The following is a 25,798-nucleotide window of genomic DNA, read 5'->3' on the forward strand; positions in this document are numbered from 1 at the left end:
CACAAATGCACATTCTACTTCCCAATTCAAGCAAAGTGCATTTAAATACATTATCAAACATATATAATATACAGATATAGCATGTTTTGTTGGGGAAAATTGTCAATAATCTGCCTGATAGACTCCATGTTTCATGATTTGATATTTTTGGATGAAGCACTATATCAGCCACATCTTGCCTTCTTGTTGAACAAAATATGGTCCCCCTCCCTAAAATGTATGTAATACCTTTTCTCTTGAAAAATTATTGCGTGATAAATTGTGATTGTCCCTTCAAAAACACCAGCCCTCCCCTCTGTAATTTGTTCCTAACTAACATAACAATTGAATCGATTGCTATGTAAATTAGCTGATACTGCTTCAGTTAATAATTATCCTACAATGGTTGGGGAGTGTTGAGTTTTAGAACATCGGACAAAGGGGGGGGGGTCACATTTTAGAGAGGAGAATTAGGGGGGGGGGGTCACATTTTATGGTACAGGTATGCACGAAATTCTCCCGGCCCACCCTGTAATTACTGAAGGCTCCCTTAATGGCAATAGTGGACAAGGGTGGGTTGGGCCGTGCGGCTTGGGTGATATGCCTTTTTGGGCATATGCACAAGCCCCACGACAGAAGCTGAAGCCACACAGCCCAGCTCACCAAGGCTATAAAGTTGAAATCAAGCTCAGGGAGGGAATAAACAATTCCTATTACATATAAGAGATACAGCAAGTTTTGTCAGGGAAAATATTTAACATTTACCCATTTAACACTTACCCATATCTACTAGTACCATGAAAAGTGAAATAATACTTTTAGCAGTGTATACACTGTGTAGTAACTTTCGCCATAGACTAAACATGGGTAATAGTGTCACTTGAATATTTTTGCATAGATTGTGAAGTAAATAAGGGTTTCCAAAGGGTTGTTTACATAAGCAGATTAGAATGTGCAAAATACGATGATCATAATCATAATTTATTAATAATCATAATTTTAACAACAATGTTGTTTCTAGGAGGTATTTACACGAAATAGACGACAATGTTTGTACAAAAGCGAGGTTTTATTGTTCTGTAGCATTTATACTAAAAATTTATTATATTCATAATTAATTTTTGATCATAACTGGAAAAATCAACACAAATAATGCCTAATTAGCCTGTGTTTTAGTGCAATGGGTAGGGGAGGTTCACTTATTTGACTGATGTGCAGGAAGGATTTGCCGGCTCCGACCCCGGCCATAATAACTGAACACTCCCTAAAAGTTATGTCGTGGCGTGGAGTAAATAATGGTTTGGTGGTTGAAAACAAACCCGACCTTCAATTTAATTTGTTTTCGCGGCGCTGTGACGCAAGAACCCGCAAGTACCCGGATAACGGCGGTCGAGAATAAAGCCGGGAACGTACAGCATGCATACGCAGGGATACGGACATCGTCCACGTTTGACAGAGTTCGGCAAGACTGACGATGTGTGGACACAACTTTGTGTCAAAGAAATTCCGTTTTGAATTGTAAGTAACCTAGTCAAGCCTTATAATTAGGGTCATTTTGCTCGGATCCGTAGCCTTGCCATGCCACTCAGTGTACAAATAGTCTACTAGTACTACCTCCATGGTCTGAGCCAGGGAGTGGCATAGCCCTGCGTACGATGCTGTGTCACTCGTGTGTTCCGCTACAGCTAATCGCCCGCGATTAACTGTAGCCATTAGCTGTTGCGGAACACACAGCATCCTACGCAGGGCTAGTAGGAGTGGCAGAGCTACGGATATATCCCCGGATCCGCAGTAGAGAGGTTATTGCCCGGGGTTGTTGAGACCCCCTCTGAGGAAATGCCTTTTTCTTCGTAACCAAAGATGTATCCACAAATTTTCAGTCGATTTCAGTTGATTCATTGAGCTTGCATGTCAACCGTGTAAAGTATATTGTATTTAATAGCTTGCATCTATTTAAATAGCTCTGCATGGCTAGCTAGGCAGCAGGCTGCCGGCTGTGTGTTCCCGACGTTATGGAGGCCATGCATGCAGAGCTAGCTCCATGCTTTACAATGGAGGGACTGTGCATTGGCTCTACAACGCTGCGTCTTCCCGGCCCCGCGTGCTGCCTCCAAGTATTATGGTTGGAGCACAGGCGTGCTGTTTTCTGGGTAGTTTCTATAAGTGTAGTTTATTCTACGTTTCGACGTTCTCTTCCGTAGCCTAATCTCCAAGGTAAGAAACAGAATTATCCGGCCTGCCAAGAAAACTGCACGTTCTAGTCGAAAAATAAACACAAATCCTTCATTGAGTTACCTAGTTAGATGCGGAAGGATCTCGGCTGTCCAAAAAGCACACTCATGTCACGATAAAATGAAAATTTCGAAGAAATCTGCCGCGTTTTGACAACATCGGCGTTTCTGATAGCCACCGTTGTAATAACGCAACTCATTAACATAATGGACGGTGTCTGCACATAGAAAGTGGTGCATCTCAGTCTGATGCCGTTGATGGCGTTGCTCACGGACCAATCAGCGATGCGGACGGCGTACAATTATGATAATGAGTTGCGTTATTACAACGTTGGACGCCAGAAATGCCTAGTTTGTCAAAACACGGCAGATTTCTCCTGAAGTTGTCATTTTATCGTGACATGAGTGTGTTTTTTGGACAGCCGAGATCCTTCCGCATCTAACTAGGTAACTCAATGAAGGATTTGTGTTTATTTTTCGACTAGAACGTGCAGTTTTCTTGGCAGGCCGGATAATTCTGTTTCTTACCTTGGTGATTAGGCTACGGAAGAGAACGTCGAAACGTAGAATAAACTACACTTATAGAAACTACCCAGAAAACAGCACGCCTGTGAGAACGTCGAAACGTAGAATAAACTACACTTATAGAAACTACCCAGAAAACAGCACGCCTGTAGGTTGGAGACCGTACAACGCCGGGAACACACACGTTGTGCACATTGTACACGCAGGGCTATGCTTACTAGGGTTGAATGTAGCCGCCCTACTGTAACTCCGAGATTTGCCCGCGTATTTTGGTTGGACGGCAAATCAACCCAAATAACCGAGCAAAACAATACTGAAGCTGGACTGATGCCGATGGTATCATTACCCCTCCAACCACAGCCCAGCTGATTGCTGACTTCGGCATCAGTTTCGTGGGTGGTTTGCGCACTGAAAACAGCTGATTTGGAATCGAAATCTTGCATCGGTCTTCGTTTTCCAGCACATTTACCTTGTCTTGCCCACTTTTTTGTTTCCATGCTAGGAAGCCATACGCGTCCGAATCCGCTGCCACTGTGAAGAACCAGCCTAACACTGTATAAGAAATTGAAATATGAAATCACTCGAACTTTACCCATAGACCATGCTCTTACCAAAACTTAACAAATGTAGAAAAAGAATGCTTTGGATAAATTTCCTAATAGAATATATGTTGTTAGTCCCCACGGATGCCATGAACATGTGCTATCACCAGTTGCAGCATCGTAAAGTCTGAATCATAAAATTTTGCAAAAAATTTCATTGAGATAAAGTAGTGGCAATCTTCCTTGAAAAAGTAATTTTCGCCTGATATTCTGATCTGCAGTGCAGGACTTCTCATTTCACAATTGTGAGTCGTTTAAGTCTTTATCATCTATTGTGTAATATGACATGGTGATGATAAGACTGCCATCTGATAAATGTACAGTGTCAAGGATTGCGGATAGCCAGGATTGCAGAGAGTTGAAGTTCAATTTATTGCATATTTTCCGTCTCTAAAATAACTGTTTATAGATGTCCAAGAAAGACTCTAGCTACAAATCACTCACTGAGTTGTTGTTAGTAAATGCATGGAGGTAGTAGCCTACTACCTAAATGGTACAATATCAGCTTTAAACATGTTAGCTTGCTTTAGCATATCAATATGAACCATGTGCAGATTTTGTGTATTTTCTCAGGAACTGTGAAAGAAATGGTGAGAAGAAACTGTTATATGCTTTAAGACACAGTTCAGAGAGATGAAAATAGACAAGTTAATCTCAATAAATACCATGGCAAGCTAGAGTGTCTTTTCGAAAAAGCACTTTGATTCAGAAGCAAAAGCCTGATTATTATAAATAGATAAAAATAGCAATGCACCTGTTGATAACAAACATCGTACAGATAACCCTTTTCCTGCCAGATTGTATCACTTCCCAATCAGCCAAGTCAATAAAAAGCGGTATTGAGCAAAAAATGACATATTTTCACCCACTTGCCACGCTTTATCTGTTATAGCATCTTGTAGTCCAAAAAAAATCAAGTTAACAGTATTTATGTTTTCAACAGCTTTCAAATGTACAGTATTATGTTAAAATACACCATATGGAATATGTTGTGTTTCATGAATTTTAACCATCTTGACCTGATGGTGAAATATGGACTTGGCAGGAAAAGCGATAATGGAATGGAGATTTCTGCAAAATTGTTTGTAGAAGAGCTTTGGCACTATTCATTTCTTCAAAGAACAGACAAGGAGACATGTTTATGTAGTTGTTTTACTTTCTCATTTAGAAATCTAACACTATGAAAATGTCAAACAGATTTTCATTACGGATGCTGCGTGACGGATGCCACTCTTTCTCATTTGCTCTGATACATAAAGATCAACCATGGAGGTAAGCCGAGATAGATTAACATGTGTAGAACAGTGGAAACACTAGGGCCGTTCACATTAGCCAAAAAAGACTCGGTCCTTGTCCTAGCCAGGCTCGTGGCCGACCAAAAAAATAGGTGTGAACGGTTCTGGCCGGCCACTGTCCGGACAATTTCTGTCCTAGTCGAGAGGGGTGGTTTGTGGCCGACCCAGGTCTCTGGCCGAGCAGTAAACAGCGTATGTGAACGCGTTTTGTCCGACTCAGGTCCCAGTTGACGCCCTCTGTAGTTGACATGCAGTGTAGTCTTTGACCTATCGCGATAGGTGGGTTTACACGTGTATTTTTTTAAACCTGAGGGAATCTGATTAGTCGTTCTGTAAATATTCCTTATCAGCGATCTAAGCGATCTCACGTTTACACGTCATATACAAGGTATGAATTTAGTTCGGGTCAAGCGCCCTCAGCGATATCTGGGCTAGAGAACAATCGCTTGCTTGCAATGGCGGACCCACACATCATGTAGCTGCTGTCTACGCTCTTTTTGTGTTCTGTCAACCAATCGAGACGCCTTCGGCGAAGAAATTTACTAGGAGAGAATATTGTTGGCCTCGCCCCGTCTGATGTCATTATCTATTTCATGTTAAGATGAAACACCTAGACAGACACCTACAATACAGACTCTTATACGGAAAATTGAGACAATCAAAGTTCCGGCCAATGCGACACTAGTAACACTGGATTTCCATGAACACCAATACACCACATTATGAGGCAATTGAATCAGTTGGCAGAGCATTAAATCAGGAAAGATCATCAAACAATTACATAATCAAGTACCCAACAACGAAATACATGATAGCTCTGCTAGAAATAATCTTAATAAACAACACATTTGCATTCAACGATGAATTCTACCGGCAAATATGGGGATGCTCTTATACGGAAATAATCTCGGTGGGTTGTTCGCCAGAAATAGCAGATATTAGGCCTTCATTTCACGAGACAGAAATGAGAATAATACTGAAACGCAAACAACAAATACCGACCTGGCTGAGGTTCAGGGACGATGTTTTTCTGATTTTCATCGGAACACAACACGAACTCAATGAATTCATATCAAACATCAACAAAATGCATCCTACTTTCAAATTTTCGTTTGAAAGCTCCTCTCAAGAAATCACATATTTAGACCTGACTATCTACAAAGGTCGTCGGTACAACAAAGAGAATATTCTCGACATCAAGACACACACAAAACCAACAGATATTTTCCAGTTCTTACAAGAAACTCATGCCATCTGGCAGCAACATTCAACGGTCTGATCAAAGGTGAAACATTACCATACATCAGAACACGTAACAACGAAACCGATTTTACACAGAAAGTCACACAATTTAGTGAAAAAAAATTAGTGAAAAATTACAAGATCGACAATATAAAAAAAATGAAATAGAACGCATTATCAGAGAGACAGATCATAAAAGCAGGAAAAGACTGCTTGAACAACAAAAAGAAACCAATAACGCCACCAACAATACAATAGTCTTCATAACAACGTATAGCCCGTACATCGACACGACAAAATCAAGAAGGCCCTGACATAAAACTGGAGTGAACTTGAAAAAGACGAAACACTAAAAAACTGTTCCAAAACCAACCAATAATCGCATATAGATGGAACAGAAATATAGGCGACACACTTATAAGCGCCAGACTTCATCGGATACTTTCTGTAACCATACTACCGTATACAGGCGACATACGGTTTCTATTCCCACTATATCGTACCCGCCATGGCTAAGCGACATTTTACATAAAACAGCCAAACATGATGTACACTTATATTATACACAATATCATACACAAAACGCAAACAACCCAAATATGAACGATGTGTGGAGTTGCTTTCCCTTTACTATCAGTTGCTTTCCCTTTACTAAAAACTCATCGTAAAATGGCATCGTTTTTCTAGCTCTGCCACTATGACGGTTGTTGTCGGACACGGACTTGAACTGAGCTCGCAACCGTTTGATTTTGTTGTGGCATTGTTCCGCTGTCCTCTCGAGTCCCTTCTCCCTGGCCTTGGCAGCGACGTCTTCATACACTTGCCGATCCCTCGACGTGCCGTCCATCATACATGACGTTTTCGTCTCTCCAGATTGAAATTAGTAGCCTGATCTCTTCCTGTGACTAATTGTTGCCGCGATCGCGAGAGCTTCTTACTTGAACACCGTCCATTGTGGTAATGACCGAACCGAAGACAGGATATACTAGTAGTTCGGCGTTTAGTTCGGTGTTCTGGTCACACGTGTAAATAGGCCATTGTTTAGTACGGAGCACCGAACCTGGACCAGCCCTCTGACACCGAATTAATTTAGTTCTTTGTTAGTTCGGTGTTGTCTGTTCACACGTCCAACTGACACAGGTTTATATTTATTCCGGTGTCTACTCCGGACTTAACTCCCACGTGTAAACCCCCCTATAGATTCAGTATCATTTTAGACATGGTGAGTCGAGTAGTCAACTGGGCTACGGAAGAAACCAAGTGTCTTTTAGGCATTTGGAACGAAGATATGGTGAAAAATCTGATGGACGGCACGTCAAGGGATCGAATCGCCTACAATATCATCTCACAGCGTTTGTCAGAGCATGGGTTTGAACGTAGCCCAGATCAATGCAAACGTAAGATCACGGTCCCTCGGGACTGTGGTAAGATGAAACATTTGAAGTCCGAATTCAAAAAAGTTTCTGATAATAATACGACAAGCGGTCGGCGAAGAAAGACCTGTATGTTTTACGAAGAACTTAGCCAGATTATGGGCAGCAGACCTGCAGTAAATCCCGCTGCAGGCTCGGTTGTGGACAGTTGCAGACGCTACCAAATGATCTAGGCTAGGACAGCGTTGAACGTAATGTGAACGCGGACAAAAGATTAGCTTATCTTCTCACATTCTGCCGGATTAGTTCTGGCCGGCCCTGGGCCTAGATGTGAACCCCATAACTGATTTCATGATAACACAATGTTTACACTAGGGATTTTTATGGGTTACCTACCTGGAATCTTCAGTCACATGACTACTAACACAATTTACCTACAAATAAAGCTCACACAGAGGTCAAAGTGTGAACAAGCTAGAAAACAACATAATTTGTGAGTGGGATGGGAACTGTAATAAATGTCAACATGTTTTGTAAATATAGGCAATGTGGATAGGATAAAGTTACATAAGTTGCAATCAGAGTGTCAATTTGCTTTTATAAAGCATGCTGCTGTTTCTAATTCTCTAACATCCAACACAGAACAGTGGACCCAGGAATATATCATCAGTATACCGGAACTTATATAAATGACACAATGCTAAGTCTAAATCCTAACTCAAAAAATAAGGCAATAGTGGTTCATAATAGGATCACTCTGTACAGGGTTATGTAGTGTCCCATATGTACTTCCTGAAAACCTTTGTTTTTAAACCTTGCTCAGTTAACTTTTAAGAGTGTTCTTGTGTTACACAGAGTTCATTGACTTTGACGTCAAATCGGTATAAAGGTTAATTATCAGGTTCAGACTATGGGATGACCATATGGTATGTGAGAAATCTAGCAAGTACATGCTGTTCTCGTGTTTATGGTGTTGGCCATTGATACATGTAGGATTCTTGGCACCAAATACATTATTATCCACAGTGCGTTTCATTTGTATGTAAATAAGGATTGTACACATTGAATTGTTATATACAAGGTGTCTTTACAAACTCCAGCTCAGACGAATGGACAACATCTTGAGAGAAGGAACTATATATCTTGCAATATGTAGCATTCATTTGTAAGAAATAAACGGTGTTATCTTTGATGACTTGGAGTCTCTACACTGTTTCTGTATCTTGATATCCTCTCACATGACGATTCCCCGAGGAAGATAATTGTCAATGGTAATACTTGAGATATAAATGCGTGTTCATTTTGCCTCTATGATTTTGTATTTGAAATATAATGAGTCTCAAAATTGACAGAACTTCCTCGAAAATTCATTTTTAGTTGCTATAGACTATGGGTATCCGTCTGGCATCCTTCATCAGTCTGTGTGTATGTATGTATCTATGTCCGTTTGTGAGGATGTCCGTCCACTCAAATATTTTGAGAACCGCAGTACTTACAGAAGTGATATTTATTGTTTAGATGCAAAATATCATTATGACGAACTTATTTTTTTTGTTTTTTTTGATATTGTTGAAATATATAAATTAGCTAAAAAAAAGCCATTTTTGGTAAAAAATCTTCTTAGGAACCACTGGATAGACAGCTTTGATATTTGGTAAACTGGTCCCTAGGGATGACCTAACTTAGATTTGTTAAAATTGTGCAAATTTATATTTTTAAGGCAATTATTGTCATTTTTGGTCAAAAAATCTTTACAAATATTCCTCACAACTGCTGGTCAGACAGACAGTTTCGGTATTTGGGATATAGGTCCCCAGAGATGACATTTCATATCTCTTCAAATTGTATAGAAATATGCAAATTTGTATTTTTAAGGCAATATGTTTGTCAATTTTGGTCAAAAATTTATTTCATAAAAGCCACAAGTCTTACTTATAGCTTTGATATTTGAATTACACCTTCATAGGGATGATCAAAATGTGATATATTCAAATTATGATGAAATCTACAATTTTTGGGCAATTTTTGCCATTTTTGATCAATAAATTTGTTTCTCAACCATTTTTGGTCAAGCCATCCTGAAATTTAATTAGCAAAGATTTCCACCTTCTTCATCAACACATATGTCACAAATAGTTCTTCTGTACACAGCAAAGCTCTGTTGGCTGTTAGTTGGTTGCTTCTTCAAAACCCTGCTGGTCAGATAGCTTTGCTTTTTGGTATACAGGTCCCAGTGTTTGATCTAGGACTTCAAAAATAGGGGCCATCGTGGGCCCACTCCTTGAAAAAAAGGGGCCATTGGCAAAAAAAGGGGGCCATGCTGGGCCCTTGCAATTTTTAAAGAGGGCCCTTGTTGATCCCAACCAGCGGATAAAAAGTGGTCCCCCAGAATTATTAATCAAAATGCTTATAATGGACAGATTGGGTTGCCAGGCAACATTTGCAAAGACAAATTCCACTGTGTGCTGAAGGAATTGACAAAAAGGTGCAGTAGGTAACTGTTGATATTTTTCTTTCTGTGTGTCATTCAACAACGGCAGTTTTCTATTGAGCTTCAAGTTATTTCACTAGCAATCAGTTTGTCAACTATGTTTTAGTTATACACGTTTTAGTTGTAAAGTAAACCTTATTGTTCACAATTTAATTTAGGTTCAATTGTCAACAATACCACTGCTAGAAATAGAGTGGATATACAGACTTTGTTGACAAACTTGATTTTTTAAGAATTACAAAAACCATTTTGATACTCAGAATAAAAACACTGAAAGCAGCCTATTAAAAGTGACAGCTACTGTCCCTTTAATCAAATAATATGAAGTTACTGCAGTGACTGGCAGTTCACCCGCAAGAAGGATCTCTTCAAAAAGACAGACGTACAGGTGAGTCAACATTTAATAACACACTTTTATTCGTTTTTTTTTCAAATTTTGACCATTTTCTCAACTCAATACTGATGATTATGCATATGTTTTATTGCAGACATGTACCATCAGCTACCATTCATCATGTCCATAGTACAGCCAGTGCCATTGTGACAGCCACTTCACCTGAGAGAAGAAAATATGATTTTTTTATTGAGCTGTAAACACTGAAATACCAAATCTGATTTTAATAAAAATTTCACCTTAACATGTACCATTTCTGAATCAATTTTAAGTAAAGAGTAAAGGAATAAAATGTAAAGAGGGGGTAAATAAATTAAAAAAATAAACTATTAAAAATGTTAAATGCTAGATTTTGGTATCCAGAGAAACAATAAACTTAGATTTGAGAGTGTGTCCTTTATCTTATATTTCTTCAAAATTTCAAGTTTAGAGTTAAGGACTAAAATAAAATTTGGGGGTTCACGTAAATAAGTTGAAAAAAATAAATTATCAAACCTGTAAAATACTAGATTTACGTATACTAGAGAAAAATTAAACTGAGACAAAAACACTCACTCTCTTCTCTATTTGTTTGATGACAGAAATATGAAATATCTAAACCGTTTTTGTACGACTGGAAACCCCACGTGGCTACCACACTGGTATGCGAGTCACTGCCAAACGAATAAATAAACAAGTGACTTGTCCTCGGAAACTCGCTGCCAGTTTACAAACATAACCATTCCCTACCACTCGGATATTTTGATCACCCCAAGAAATGTCAGAAATTAGCGTCCACGACACCATGCACTGAATACCAGTCCCGGCCACTCCATCATGTAAAATAGTTATACCGTATCAGCATTGCTTGCTATTTGATCATAACGTACTACAGTCTAAGCTTACATATGGTAGCCTTACATATCGAAGTCAACGGTAAAATTCCAAAATTGTATTCACCTGCGGGGTGCGGTTGTGTTGCGAACCGGTAGCATCGGTCTGCGTGTCAGTTTCTGACACTTCCATCGTTGTACCTCCTTCCATCGGGTTTCTAGACGTTTCGGCACCAGTCGTTTCGGCCAAACGTTTCGGCCTCCCGATTTCAGGCCCCAAGCCGTTTCGGCACCGCGACCAAGACGTTTCGGCACTGCACAGGGCTATCTGAGGGAACTAGTGCTGGAGCGTAATGTTGCAAATCAAAGCATTAAAAAAGTAGTGTCAAATAACATTCATGTACTTCATGCTTCACTTCGTGAGAACATAGTAAGAGACCGTAAGAAAAAAAACTTCATATCGTTTTTAAATCTGTGACACAAGTTTATCGATAGCACTAGCCGCCCACACGGCAAATCTTTGAAAGCGGTGCCAAAACAGCACGGCAAATGTCACACAAATGCACAGAAAAGTACTGGTCAGAATGCAAAGGTCACGCTTACGAATATGACTGGTCAGTCAATTACTATTAAAATAGTTTGAAAACAAATCGAAACAGGGATGCCGAAACGTCTTGGGGTTGTGGTGCCGAAATGACTTTGGGAAGGAAATTGCGAGGCCGAAACGACTTGGGCCGAAACGACTTGGTGCCGAAAACGACCAGTTACCCTTCATGTTGGGCTCACAGGTTATCGTAATGTTGCTGGAAGTTGGATAGTCGTTCGAGACGGGCGGCCGCAGTTCTAGGGAGCGTTCAGTTTTTAGCCTGGGGGGGGGGGGGGGCCGGCAAAATCTTGTCGCCGGTGTTCAAAAAAATATAGACCCCCCCTGCATTTTTTGTGAAAAACAGATGACCCCCCCTTTGTCAGACGAAAAAAATTGATGACCCCCCCCCCCCCCCCCCCCCTGAAAAATAACCAAAACCCATATGTCAAATTTACCCGCATGGTTTGGATTGAACTCCGGTACGCACTTTATTCGATGCCAGTGCACAAACTTCTCAGCCACATCCATTGAAACGTCTGTTAATTAGGACGACTGTAAGGCAATTTTTAACTTCATTTCCATAGACAACTCATGTCCATGGACATTGTATAAAGTAAACTTTATTGGAGTGGTTCGCCAAAGGCAGCCCTCTGGTTAAGAGGGTCATGGGCCATTACGTAAAGTCAACTTTATTCTAGTGGGCCACCAAAGGTGGCACGCCGGTAAAGAGGGTCGATCATGGCTATTGCATAAAGTAGACTTTACTGGACAGGGCCGCTGAAGGCGCGCGGCCATTACCATTATTCAGTGCGTGATCCCAGGGGTCCCTCAAAAATGTTTCTAATACAAGCCGCGGCTTCAATTGGGAATTTACGGTAAGATTGCCATGGGGTATTACATAAAGTCAATTATTGTAGTGGGCCGCCGCAGGCGGCCCGCCGGTAAAGAGGGTCAATCATGGCCATTGCATGAAGTAAACCTAATTGGAGTGGGCCGCCAAAGGCATCTGCCCGTTAAGAGGGTCATGGGTAATACATAATGTATATATACGTATTGTAGTGGGCCGCCGAAGGCGGCCGCCGGTAAAGAGGGTCAATCATGGCCATTGCATGAAGTAAACTAATTGAAGTGGGCCGTCAAAGGCGTCTGCCCGTTAAGAGGGTCATGGGTAATACATAATGTATATTTATTGTAGTGGGCCGCCGAAGGCGGCCCGCCGGTAACGAGGGTCGATCATGGCCATGGCATGAAGTGAACTTTATTGTTGGTATTATGTTTTTGAAAATGTGGTGACCCCCCCTTTCCTACCAGTGAAAAAGCGATGACCCCCCTTTGCGGATTCCAAAATTATGATGACCCCCCCTGGATTTTGCCGGCCCCCCCGGCCGTAAAAACTGAACGGTACCCTATTTTTTCCAAGTAAACGGCGACCTGCGGGCCGCCCGTCTCGAACGACTATCCAAGCAACATTACGATAACCTGTGGTTGGGCTTGGGTGAGGAGACAGCTTTACAAATATAGCTACAGCATAGTAACCATCGTACCGCTGGCATCATACCGCTGGCATAGCTACGCATGGCCTTCTGCACACGACCTGTCAAAGACGTCATCCAACTTACGTCATTGTCGCAAAATGTCGTGATTGAACATATACCACGTTACGGTAAATCCTCGTGTTGTCGTAGAGCATGGGCGTAAAACATAGTGGCCTGGCAGAAACAAACTACCAGGCGCCGGTCTTGAAATATTGCGCCCGAAATGGCGCCATGGCCTGTGAAAATAGCGCCATAGCTGATTTTTTTGCGCAAAATGCGCAATGGCGCACTCTAGATCAAACACTGAGGTCCTTTAGGTTTTGAGATAATTTCATATAGTTAGGAATTTGGAAATACTTAATTTTGTGATTTATCGGCAATTATTTTTGCCAGTTCTTATGTGTGTTAAGGGGGTCTGTGTATGAACCACACTGAAACAATTCTTCTGCCATAAGAATGTTGCCAAAGACCTCTGCACTTGCTATGTCTGGTATTATAGTATGTATGTCCTCTATACCATCCACGTCTATAGTAGCCTCAGGGACATTGGCCTAGTGTTTGATCATTTGGGAATGCAAATACTGAGACAGTGTTTTTAACACTTAAAATTTATTGCAACTGAGACAGCTAAACCTATTGAAATCTACCTTATAGGGTTTACCCAAGAAGCATTGCATCAGGGACATATCTGAAGTTGCCATAGTTCTTCGCCAGCTTGTCCACCATCATTTATGGATACATGTGTTGGAAGTACAACGGTTGATATTGAGTAGACTGCTGGTGTAGAGTTGGTAAGTAATATGATGTAATCATTTTTAAGTTGCACATGTATGCTTTGTCTTTATTTTATTTAATGCATAGATGCATAGAGCTGACTGATACCACATGACTGCAATGTGACTGTTCAAGTGGGTAACGACACCTGAAACAGAGTTAGGGCCACAGTTCAAATAAGCAGTTAGCTTCTCACATGTTTGAATTTTGTTGGACAGAGGTTTGTATGGTTGCCTTGTTATATTTGACATGAAACCTATTGACTCTTTTTTGCTCTGAGAGAGCCATTTTGACAATCAACAACACAGCACACACTATCACATAATGAAAAAAAAAAAAAAAAAGGAAAACAACACTTTTACTAGAATATTTGTTTTGTAAGTCTAATATCAGGGCACAAATGGCTTAAACTTCATCTAACTACCAAGAAAGGCAAGTTTTAATGCATTTCATCAGTGCTGCAGTAAATGCCATCATCTTTGGTTGAAGTAGAAGCATGAGAGCATGTGTGTCATGATACATGTACAACACAATGATACTGAAAATTAGGGTCATCTTCATTCCATGTACACGGTATACACAGAGCAGTCACAAACACGCCACTATACTTCTTCGATCGCTGTTTATATTTGACACATAAGCGATAGAAACATACTGAAATGAACAAGACAAGAGAATGACTTCAAATACACTAAATTATACACAACTTTTCAATGTAATAAGATCTCAAAAATGACCATTAGGCCAAAAAAAGGAATGTTTCTGGTCAGGTCCTTCTTTAAAAAATGGTGCGGCGACACGCATTTTATTAGTTCCAGAGACCAGCTCTGGAACTGTTAGTTTTTGCTCACTTTCCTTCTTTCTATCTTTCTTTCTTTCTTTCTCTATTTCCGGTATTACTATCATAGAACATGCTATACACAAATTTTACCTTAATTACCCAGAATGCATTGCAATGCGCTTATGATGTCATCGCTCAGCTCGGACGGGTTTTACGGGCATTTCTTGTGTGTTCATTTATTTATTTTTTATTTTGCATTGCTCAACTATCATATTGCGTTCAGATATTAAAGGCAGGGGGAGCCTATAAATACCCCCTATCTCCCTGGGCATTCATAATCCAATATGAGTGGCGTACGGTAACGACGTCAACGAATGCTCCCGAAAATCTGGAGCTTTCAACAACCATGGTGTAAATTAAAGCACTGTTCCAACATATTACGTTTTGTGAATACTTGTTGCATCACCTTATTGGTGAAATTCTCTCATTTTTTCCATTTTAAGTTGATTTTTGATGCCAAAACTGCTTCGATGTTGTGTTCAAAGCGTCCACAGAACAATAGATGAAAGCATTCAAACAGCTGCCAATCACGAGGGGACGCGAAAAGGTGCAAACGATCAAACATTTGATGTGTACATCGGATCGATTACGATGTCAACAATGAATAAACGATTCTTACCACTGAGCAAAATACTTGACCAACGGTTACTGAACACGAGTCTCAGATGAGTTCAGACACAAACGGACTGCTTCATGGTTTCAAGCAGATTGCCTCTCCCTGTTTTGTTGATCTGTGTACCTGTAGGCTATGAATGGGTGATGTGTATGTTGACCTGCAGTACGATATTTTATGATAGATCTCTTTTGGAAGTATATAGTGACCTAGCCCTACGTACGATGCCGTGTGTTCCCGGCGTTCTACGCCTCCCACCACGGCTCTGCTGATTGCCACGGACAAAACCGGCAACATGCGGATCTAATTTGGACGGAGCACGAACAACTACTTTTCATACTGTTTTCGGCCAAAATCAACTCGAGTCCGATCCAAATCCAATTGCCTACCAAAATCACTTAACCGCTCACAGAGTGCGAAAAGAATGCTCTCGTGACGTCTAAAACCGTTGTTTGCTGGCGATGCATGGTCAATGGCCGAGGCAGTGGAGGCCCATTGGATACGTTCATGCATAGACCTAAAAACGTTTTTAGGGTCTATGGTCATGCCACGATTATGCAGGTGCCCATGAGCTGCATTATTTCCTGTCGGGTCGGGGCGATGAAACTAAACCGCGATTGACTCATCTCTGTCGGATTTGACCAAAAAGAGACACTTGAAATAGATTATAGCATCAAATGTTGACCGTTCAGACTGAAACATGATGAAAGGTCTGAAGATCGCCGTGATGTCGTTCTTCTCAGTCTACACGTTTTTCTGAGCTTGTTTTTGACTAAATTGCTCTAATATTATCCGACGTTTTTTTGATCAATTTTTCTTTCCCAACCAGGGCACAACATTACCCTTTTTACTTTAATAGTAACCTAGGATTCATTTAATTCGCAGATTACATGTAATAGACTCTTATGTTCTTCCTCGATTGTCTGTGACTGATTTTGCTTTCCCGATATCGATATTGCGTTCGCACTCACATGTCTTGAACCTTACGCCATTCACTGAAATAGTTTTCGGACAAACTCAATAAATTCGACAACTACTAACGAATAGTCGGCAAAATTTACAGAGACTAGCAATAATAATTATGGTCATTTTACCATCTTTAGCAAAGCGGATTCGCTTGGCGGAAGCAGTATCTAACGATCTGAGTTCCCAGTTTTACCTATCCGAGTGAGTGTAGTATTCGAACGAGATAGATCATAATCTTACGATGTTCCGAGTGGCCTGGAGATTTTTTATAATATACAATAAACTGACCCTATCAAAATTACTCTGTTTTACATTGCTTGGATATTGATATTTTTTTCTATACATTTTGACTTTTGATTTTTTGATTCTCCATTGGCGGCAGCACATGTACGGTTACAACCGTCATGTGATGACCGGAGTGCGATTGTAAAGTTGTCGGGAACAGTTGTTGTTCAGAAGAAAAATCATTTTGTATTTAGAGGCTGCAGTTTGGGATTGTTCATGAAACAACCAATTATACATTTCCTACATCTTTGGAACGGGGATTACGGTAATCTTTCATGTGATGAAAATTTTGAACGTGTTTGCAATGTGTTCCCACAATAAGTGTGAACTGATTCTTTGTCAGTAAAAATCGTCAGAAATGGTCCAGTAACCATGGTAAAATAGACACAGATGAAAAAATCATTGCGAGGAAGATAGTAAGAAATTCACATTGCAATATTTGCTGTCGTATTTCTCAGCAGGAATAACCCATTTTTACACGTTGTGTATAAGAACAGCAAGCAGGTGTTCGGCGGTCGATTGCTTCTATCATACATGTAATGATCTTGATCGCAGCTATTTGGCGAGAAGACAGCGGGTACTTATAATCTCGCAAAATTATTGACATCATGTCTTTGTATTGACAATTTTCGATCGGAGGCAGTTCAAATCAACAGCCGTGGTATATTAGGAATCGTGTTTATCACTGGACACCGAACTACCTGCTATCAACAGTACGTTATGTACCATCGGCGGTAACACATTGGTCGTAATCTTGTCTAATTCTGCCCCGCCTTTTGCACCGTCCTGAAAAAGCTAGATTTTTTTTACCCTGACATATAATACAGCGACCTTGCACACTAATGATCATTCCAATGTTTCTGTTGGGGTTTGTTGGCTTTTTAATTTGCTCCGTGGCCCCGGTAAGATTTTTTTCAATACGATACACAGTTTGAATTTTTTCAACGTAAATTTAGTATATTGCCAGTTTGTTGGGTAAAGTTGTCTGGAATGAAAGTTTGAGTTGACGCTGACAGAGTAGACGTCGAGCCCGGTACAGTTGACTGAGATCCGGTCGGTTTGGGGTCGTTTAGTCCGGAAACCTGCAGAGTTCTGTTTGATCATCATTCGGAATTTAGGTGAATTTTTTGGTCAAAGTAATTCAGTAACAATGTATGCCAGATTCCTTGTGTTGTTTTTGTCACCGTCATACGCGTATACGGACGGTTTTCGATTAAAAACGGTAAAAATATCCAGTGCTCGTAAATGCGTGCACAGTTTATTCAGTGACTGTTTACGCAGCAGTCGTCGATTCAACTAGGATTTGCTACCACGTAACAACTGTAAACACCGCGTCAACAGTCCATACGAAACTTTTGTGCTGAATCGAGTAAGATAATAATTGGCTTGCAGTGGGAAAGGTCAGTCCATCATCCGTCAAAGTTGTTGAGCCAAAAAATCTCCACTGTGCACCAACTACATGAGTGACTGTTATAGTTGTACACGTAGTTCCATGGGCTTTCCTCTGTCCCTTGTTACGAGCTACCGGTATGTTCAAAGTGCGTCAAGCTACGAATATTGGTGAAGTACCGGGTACATTGATTTTGTTCAAAGCCACTGCCTGTTCGTTCCCCGTGTTGTTTTTTGTGTCCCTAACGTTGGCTGGCCCTATATGCGTACAAACATAGCAATCGGGATTAAGATTTCCTGGATAAATAGAGACACTCATAGTTTATTCCGCCTCTGACGCAAAGATACACACTGTTTTACATGTGCCACTCCTAGGCCCTGGGATCGATTTCCATACCTTTAATAATTCTAGCTTTCTTACGCTTTGTTTTTTGTTGCTTTTTGATTTTATTTTTCTCTAAATACTCGCCGTACGTGGCTATACTGTTTCGCCAGAATGCTAATGAGGTAACAGTGGCGGCGGTACGATCGCTTCGCTCGCATAGAGAGAGAAAAGTAGGCTTTCCGTAAGTTTACAAGCGCGGCTAGGCACATCGTGTACCAAGGCGAGGTGGGTGTGCTCGAAAACGAAGATCAATGCACAATTTGGATTCAAAATCGGCTGTTTTGGCGGAGAAACTGCCCGCCGTATTTCTGAGGAGCCACCAGCGGTTTTTCCTATATCAGTCTGCGAGGCCGTTTAACACCGGTAACACTGCCCTGCCATGCAGGGCTAGGCATTCATAGTGAACTGTCTGTCACCGCAATGGCATGCGTTGGCTGCACGTAAAAGCAACTCAACTTTCCAAGATCAAACGCTCAGTATCTTGTGAAAACAGCGACTTAGCAATGAAAATTGTTTTAGTCTGTGCTTTTAATCAAATGAAAATGCATGTGGCCTTGGTTTTCAATTTCAATGGCCGAGGACCATGTTTCCTCTCGTCTGATCATCGTCGTAAACAACGCGCCTCTTAACGGCAACAACTCAGCGCTACCCATCAAGCGATTGATTTTTGCGTTGGTCAGCAGAGCGAAAATTATTGCTCTGGCTCGCGAGAATGTCGTCTGATATACATTTCCGTGCGTTGTTGCCCCAGTATGTATCTGTTGCGTTTTTACCGTACATGTAGGCATTTGTAATCTGTGTACTGTAATTCCCCGGACTACCTTGCTTTTAGTTGTATTATGGTGTTTACTGCTATCAGCCCTTAACTATACCGGTAGGTACGTGCGTGAATATTAAAATCCAAAGCACTGCACCTATCTTTGTCACACATTCTCTTGTTTCTTCCGCTGCTCTGGTCTCTGGAACTTCGCTTTGCTTGCAAATGCTTTATAGTTTATTTTTATTTTTTATTTTTTTTTCTCTCAAGGGAGGGAGGAGGGTCAGTTTTATAGTTTTATCAATATAGTCACATATATATACTGTTCATGCAGTCACTGATCATGCCCCCCAAAGAATTTTCTCTTTCTCTTCAGCCATTTTGGTTTGGTGTCAGCCACGGCCGCCGGCCACAAACAGAAAAAAAAGGGTGACGTGCTGTTGTTCAAGTGACGCGCGCGCTGACCAGAAACATTTCTTTTTCTTTTTTTGGCCGTAATTAATTACACAAAAAAAGGATTGTGACTGATTTTGTTTCTGAAGTGACAGAAATGGATAACGGATTTGTGGGGATGTACAACATCGCAGGGAAGCCGTAGACAACTGCACTGCCCGTTGCCGGGTACTGTGCTACAGGGCTGCATTTATCATGTGAGATTGAAATAATCAAACAAGAACAATCGAGTTCATACAAAATCTAAAAAAATAGCAGAACAAAGAATAAAAAATAACTTGAGTTAGCAAAAACAATGCCCGAGTGGACAATACTGCGTGATATCAGAACCAATGATCGTGATCGTAGCAGATCGGGAAAACCTCATGCCAACAGTACCAAAAAAATGTGCGCCACTTTGAATCTTGAGCTTTGTACTATTATGTTTTCCATGACTTTCAGCTGAAAAATTTATAACAGTTGATGTGTTGTTGACTAGTTTGCATTGACATTGGGGAGGCAGCACTGCTGTCGTGCTGATTGGGTAATTTGCCTGCTATTTAGGTCAACTTGCTTGCTGTTGTAAGAATGCTTTTCATCATAGTTTGTAAGCAATGTAAATGTCTACACAGTGTTTATATCGCTGTTTCAAATCAAACTGATTATACAGTTCCTTGATACAGAATTAACATTTTGGTGACATCTCTGCTTGAATAATACCTTGAAATAAAAAGTAAACATGAAACAAATATGTCATGTAAAAATTCATAAATGTCCCGTGTTTATGTCAAAAGCAAGTATGATAACAAGAATTATTATACATCTACCATCGAGAACAATAGAATTTTGCGTGTGCTAAAAAAAGCCGTCCGGAATGCCCGTTCCATAACACGTACGGTTTCAAGGCACCCCATCCCCTGCGGCTGTATCTGTGCACGTTCACTGTTGAACGGTTTCAAAAGACTCATCGGATGAGTGCCAGAACATGTCTTGCGCACTCTGTACGTACGTGTGTAGTGCACACACACAATCACACACTATCCAGAACTTGCAGAAGCGCGTCCGAGATAGCGTTCCACACTTGCGCTATAAATCGTAAGAAAAATTGTTGATATTGTATGAAAACGGCCACTACTCTGACAATTTGATGCCCCAGTCACCAATGTAAGATGTATAATAATAAGGTTATTACGAAAATACCGCAAAGGATGCATGAGAACATTAGTGCAGCGCATCGCCCTCCGCTTTGCGTTGGGCGATACGCTGCGCCAATGTCCTCGTGCATCCTTTGCGGTATTTTCGTAATAACCTCATAGTATCAAACATATGTAAGCACAAACAAATTAATATTAACACCTGTTTTTTGATTATTTTTTTTATTTTAAACCATGATTTAAAGATTCTTTTTTGCACAGAGTCCATTTACGTTGATGTACCGGTAAATAGGTACAAAATACTTTGTAACTAAACTGCTTTTCTTTGTAGACACAAACCATTTTGTTTACTAATTCAAAACTGTTATATGCAAGTTGTGTAACTTCTTTAGGAGTTATGACATTTTTATTTATCTCTAGTCCATTGAATGGGATACAAGATGTTTTCATATTTTAATGTACATTACTGTCTTTTCTATCTTCAGACGTGTCCCTCATCACTAACATCCTGATTCAAGATGGCTATGTAAGACTTCAATGATCATTGTATAGAAACAACCCTTGTGATGATATTGAGCATGACCAATCGGGAAAAGAACTATTTGGCAAGACATTTATGCAGAGAATTTTGGAAAACATTTTCAGGATTAAGATCTGAGGAATTACATCAGAGTCCACAGAACACTGATTGAAAGCACAGAATGTTCTGGAACAATAACAAGTCATGGCAGTATTGAAAATCACATCAAACTTCACATAGGTGTAAGATCCTCTTGATGCATAGATTGTGGCAAAACTTTTGTAAGCAAAGCAATTTGGTGAGCCACATTAGACTACACATGGATTAAAAATCTTTTGGATGCAAAGAGTGTTGTTAAACATTCAGATGTCAGAGCACAGTGGATACACAATGCATACCAATGAAAAGACATATGAATGCAAAGAATGTGGCAAAACATTTGTACAGCAACAGCATCTGAATAGCCACCTTCTAATCCACAAAGGTGAAAAACCCTTTGAATGCAAAGTATGTGGTAAAACATTTGCAACTAAAAGATATTTGAAGTGTCACTCTCTACTCCACACAGGTGAAAGGCCATTTGAATGCCAAGAGTGTGGTAAAACTTTTATACAGAAAAGCAATTGGAAGTCACACGTTCTTAGAAACCACACAGCTGAAAAACCATTTCACTGCATAGAATGTGGTAAAAATTTTGCTCAAAAATCGGCACTAAATCATCACACAAAAATCCACACAGAAGAAAAACGATTTGAATGCAAAGAATGTGGTAAAAAGTTCATTGATCAAAGCAAACTGAATAGTCACAAAAGAATTCATACTGGTGAAAGGCCATTTGAATGCCAAGAGTGTGGTAAAACATTTGGGACAAAAAGCCATTTGAATGAGCATATTCTTATCCACACAGGTGAAAAACCATTTGAATGCAAAGAATGTGATAAAAAGTTCAATTCTCAAGCTGGACTGAACAGTCACAAAAGATTCCATACTGGTGAAAAGCCATTTGTATGCAAAGAATGTGGTAAAACATTTGCATGGAAAAGCAATTTGAACAGGCACTCTCTTATCCACAAAAATGAAAAAATATTTGAATGCAAAGAATGTGGTAAAAAGTTCATTGATCAAAGCAGACTGAATACACACAAAATAGTTCATACCGGAGAAAGGCCATTTGAATGCCAAGAATGTGGTAAGACACTCAGAACTCGACACGGACTAAATTATCACAAAAGAATTCATACTGGTGAAAGGCCATTTGAATGCAAAGAATGTGGTGAAACATTTGTACAAAAAAGGGATTTGAGTTTCCACTTTCTAGTCCACACAGGTGAAAAGTTTGAATGCAAAGAATGTGGTAAGACGTTCAAAGATCAAGGGACACTGAAAAAACACAAAAGAATTCATACTGGTGAAAGGCCATTTGAATGCAAAGAATGTGGTAAAACGTTTCGAAGGAAAGATTTTTTGGATGTACACATTCTAATCCACACAGGTGAAAAACCATTCAAATGCAAACAATGTGGCAAAATGTTTCGAAATCAAAATGCACTGAAGAAGCACACAATAAATCAAACTGCTGAAAGGCCATTTGAATGCAAAGAATGTGGTAAAACATTTGGACAGAAATGCCATTTGAACTTGCACTGTGATACCAACACAGGTGAAAAATCATTTCCCTGCAAACAATGTGGTAAAACGTTCAAAGAAAGATCATCTCTACGTAAACACGAAAGAATTCATACTGGTGAAAGGCCATATGAATGCAAAGTATGTGGTAAAACATTTATACAGAAAGTCCATTTGAACGTGCACTCTCGTATCCACACAGGTGAAAAACCATTTCACTGCAAACAGTGTGATAAAATGTTCATACGAAAATCAGACCTAGAGACACACACAAGATTACACACTGGTGAAAGGCCATTTGAATGCAAAGAATGTTGTAGAAAATTTGTAACAAAAAGCCATTTAGATAGCCACCTTCTAGTTCACACAGGTGCAAAACCTTTTCAATGCAAAGAATGTGGTAAAAAATTTAGACATCAACAAACACTGACTATGCACAAAAGACTTCATACTGGTGAAAAGCCATATGAATGCAAAGTATGTGGTAAAACATTTAGACATCCACATACACTGCGTTATCACAAAAGAACTCATACTGGTGAAAGGCCATATGAATGCAAAGAATGTGGTAAAACCTTTGTACAGAAAAGCCGTTTGGATAGCCACTTTCTAATCCACACAGGAGAAAAACCATTTGAATGCAAAGAATGTGGTGATAAGTTCAGAGATCAAAGCACACTAGTATACCACAGAAGACTTCATACTGGTGAAAGGCCATATGAATGCAAAGAATGTGGTAAAAAATTTATACGGAATATCTATTTGAAAAGGCACTTGCTATTCCACACAGCTGAAAAACCATTTGAATGCAAAGAATGTGGTGATAAGTTCAGAGATCAAAGCACACTAGTATACCACAGAAGAATTCATACTGGTGAAAAGCCATATGAATGCAAAGTATGTGGTAAAACATTTAGACATCCACATACACTGCGTTATCACAAAAGAACTCATACTGGTGAAAGGCCATACCAATGCAAAGAATGTGGTAAAACCTTTGTACAGAAGAGCGTTTTGGATAGCCACTTTCTAAGCCACACAGGAGAAAAACCATTTGAATGCAAAGAATGTGGTGACAAGTTCAGAGATCAAAGCACACTAGTATACCACAGAAGACTTCATACTGGTGAAAGGCCATATGAATGCAAAGAATGTGGTAAAAAATTTATACGGAATATCTATTTGAAAAGGCACTTGCTATTCCACACAGCTGAAAAACCATTTGAATGCAAAGAATGCGATAAAAAGTTCAGAGATCCAGCCACGCTGAATAGGCACAAAAGAATTCATACTGGTGAAAGGCCTTTTGAATGCAAAGAATGTGGTAAAACATTTGTATGGAAAAGCCATTTGAATGACCATGTTGTAATCCACACAGCTGAAAAACCTGCAAAAAATGTGATAAATGAGTAGACAAAAATCAACTCTAAAAACTCACACAAGGATCCACACTGGTGAAAGGACATTTGAAAACAAAGAATGTTGTAAAACCATGGTGCTTTTGTGGAGGGACCGTGGTAAAACTGAAAAGCCATTTGCATTGCCACTTTGTAAACCACACAGATGAAAAAGCATTTCACTGCAAAGAGTGGTTAAACATGTAGGTAAAATCAGCAAAGTGGGAAGTTACACAGGTGAAAGGTCGTTTGAAGTCAAAGTGAGCAAGTTTTTGTACAGAAAAGCCTTTGTAACAGCCACATCTGAATCCACACTTCTGAAAAACCATTTCAATTGAAAGAATTATGAAACTTGTCGCGGTCACACTAAGCTGAAGTGTAAAAAAGTATCCACACAGGTGAGAAACCATGTGTGCAAAGAAAGTGGTTAAATATTACAAAATCAAACGCGGTTGAACAGGTATCTCTGTTGTTGGAAAACCATTTCGACTCAAAGTACAATGTTTAGTCATCAAGTCACACTGGGGGAATCACTAAAGAATCCATTTGGGTAAAAGACCATTTGAATACAACATTAAGATTTTGTTTCTAATCCATATTTGTCAATCAGAGCAAGTGATGACAATTGGTTCCTGTCAAATACTGCTTTAATGCAAAGGGGGTGTTTAGGCATATCTTAAGGTAGAATGCGCATCAGGGACTGATATTGGGACACTCAAATTTCTAAAAAATTTATGATCTACCACTTGTTGGTGCTCTTTTTAAAACTCTAGGAGAGAAAAAAAACCTTCACTGTCTTAGTTTTTCGAAAAACCAAAATGTAATATTTAGCTCACATTTGGTATTTACCAGGTACAGTTAATAAATTGAGGCAGCCAGGTTGAATTTCAAATATCGGTAATTCCAAAATTTGCACGATGACCCCTGATTTGTATAGGATTTTGAAAGACAATGGATGAAAGATTCCTTAAGGAAAGTTCGAGCAAAAGTTTTAGTTTTTCACCTTTGAGGTGCATACTACTTTAAGAATGAGTATCAGATTTAGGTACAATTCATCATACACATGCCGAAAGCTTTTCCAAGTTGAGCGTTACAAGAAAACATGTAGCTGTGAAAAATAGTCTTTAACTTCAATGAAATGAGCATGATTATATACTTACCGTTCCAAACTTTTTTTCAATGCAGGAAAGGCCAATCAAAATAAGTATTGAACCATTTTCTGTAGAATTATATTTGTTACAGATTGATCTTGAAGGATGAGTCATGACAACTAAAAATCTTTTGTTTTATTGGTTGATCACATGGCTATTCCACTCTACCCTTAAAATGAAGATTCAAAATATCGGTTTTTGCTACTTTCATTGTCAGACATTACAAACTTTCTTTTTATTTTTGTTAATTTGTTAGTCTTGACCTTTTTACAAAAGGACATTTGAATATCAGAATTGTTGTATTCCTTTCCAATATACAGAATGTTATTTTATGATAGAAATGATTTTATATAGTACTAGTAATTGTGACAAAAGACAGAACATCAGCTATAAGTCTATATCAGTAATTTTTGTGTAATGTTCATTGTTACTTTTTGCCTGTT

The 25,798-nt window shown here is 39.7% G+C and overlaps 1 protein-coding gene and 1 long non-coding RNA gene across 4 annotated transcripts; one reads left to right on the forward strand and one right to left on the reverse strand.

Annotated features, from left to right (window-relative positions):
* Nucleotides 1–1,337: 1,337 nt before the first annotated feature.
* Nucleotides 1,338–25,798, forward strand: LOC139130355 (zinc finger protein 850-like). Of its 3 annotated transcripts, none has more exons than XM_070696138.1 (4): nt 1,338–1,497; nt 4,506–4,609; nt 13,720–13,856; nt 21,147–25,798. In XM_070696138.1, exon 4 carries the CDS (start codon nt 21,521–21,523, stop codon nt 24,218–24,220), a length of 2,700 nt encoding a protein of 899 aa, XP_070552239.1. In that variant the 5' UTR covers nt 1,338–1,497; nt 4,506–4,609; nt 13,720–13,856; nt 21,147–21,520; the 3' UTR covers nt 24,221–25,798. The 3 variants fall into 3 exon arrangements, with proteins under 3 accessions (XP_070552239.1, XP_070552238.1, XP_070552240.1); XM_070696139.1 differs by having other exon boundaries at nt 1,341–1,497; nt 4,535–4,609; XM_070696137.1 differs by lacking the exon at nt 4,506–4,609 and having other exon boundaries at nt 1,340–1,497.
* On the reverse strand, nt 10,134–11,152 carry LOC139130378 (uncharacterized). Its single transcript, XR_011551836.1, has 2 exons — nt 11,072–11,152; nt 10,134–10,294 (listed from the first exon to the last, which is right to left on the reverse strand). It is a non-coding gene; the product is annotated as an uncharacterized lncRNA (long non-coding RNA).

This window comes from Ptychodera flava, chromosome 4 (assembly GCF_041260155.1).
Source record: "Ptychodera flava strain L36383 chromosome 4, AS_Pfla_20210202, whole genome shotgun sequence".
NCBI lineage: Eukaryota > Metazoa > Hemichordata > Enteropneusta > Ptychoderidae > Ptychodera > Ptychodera flava.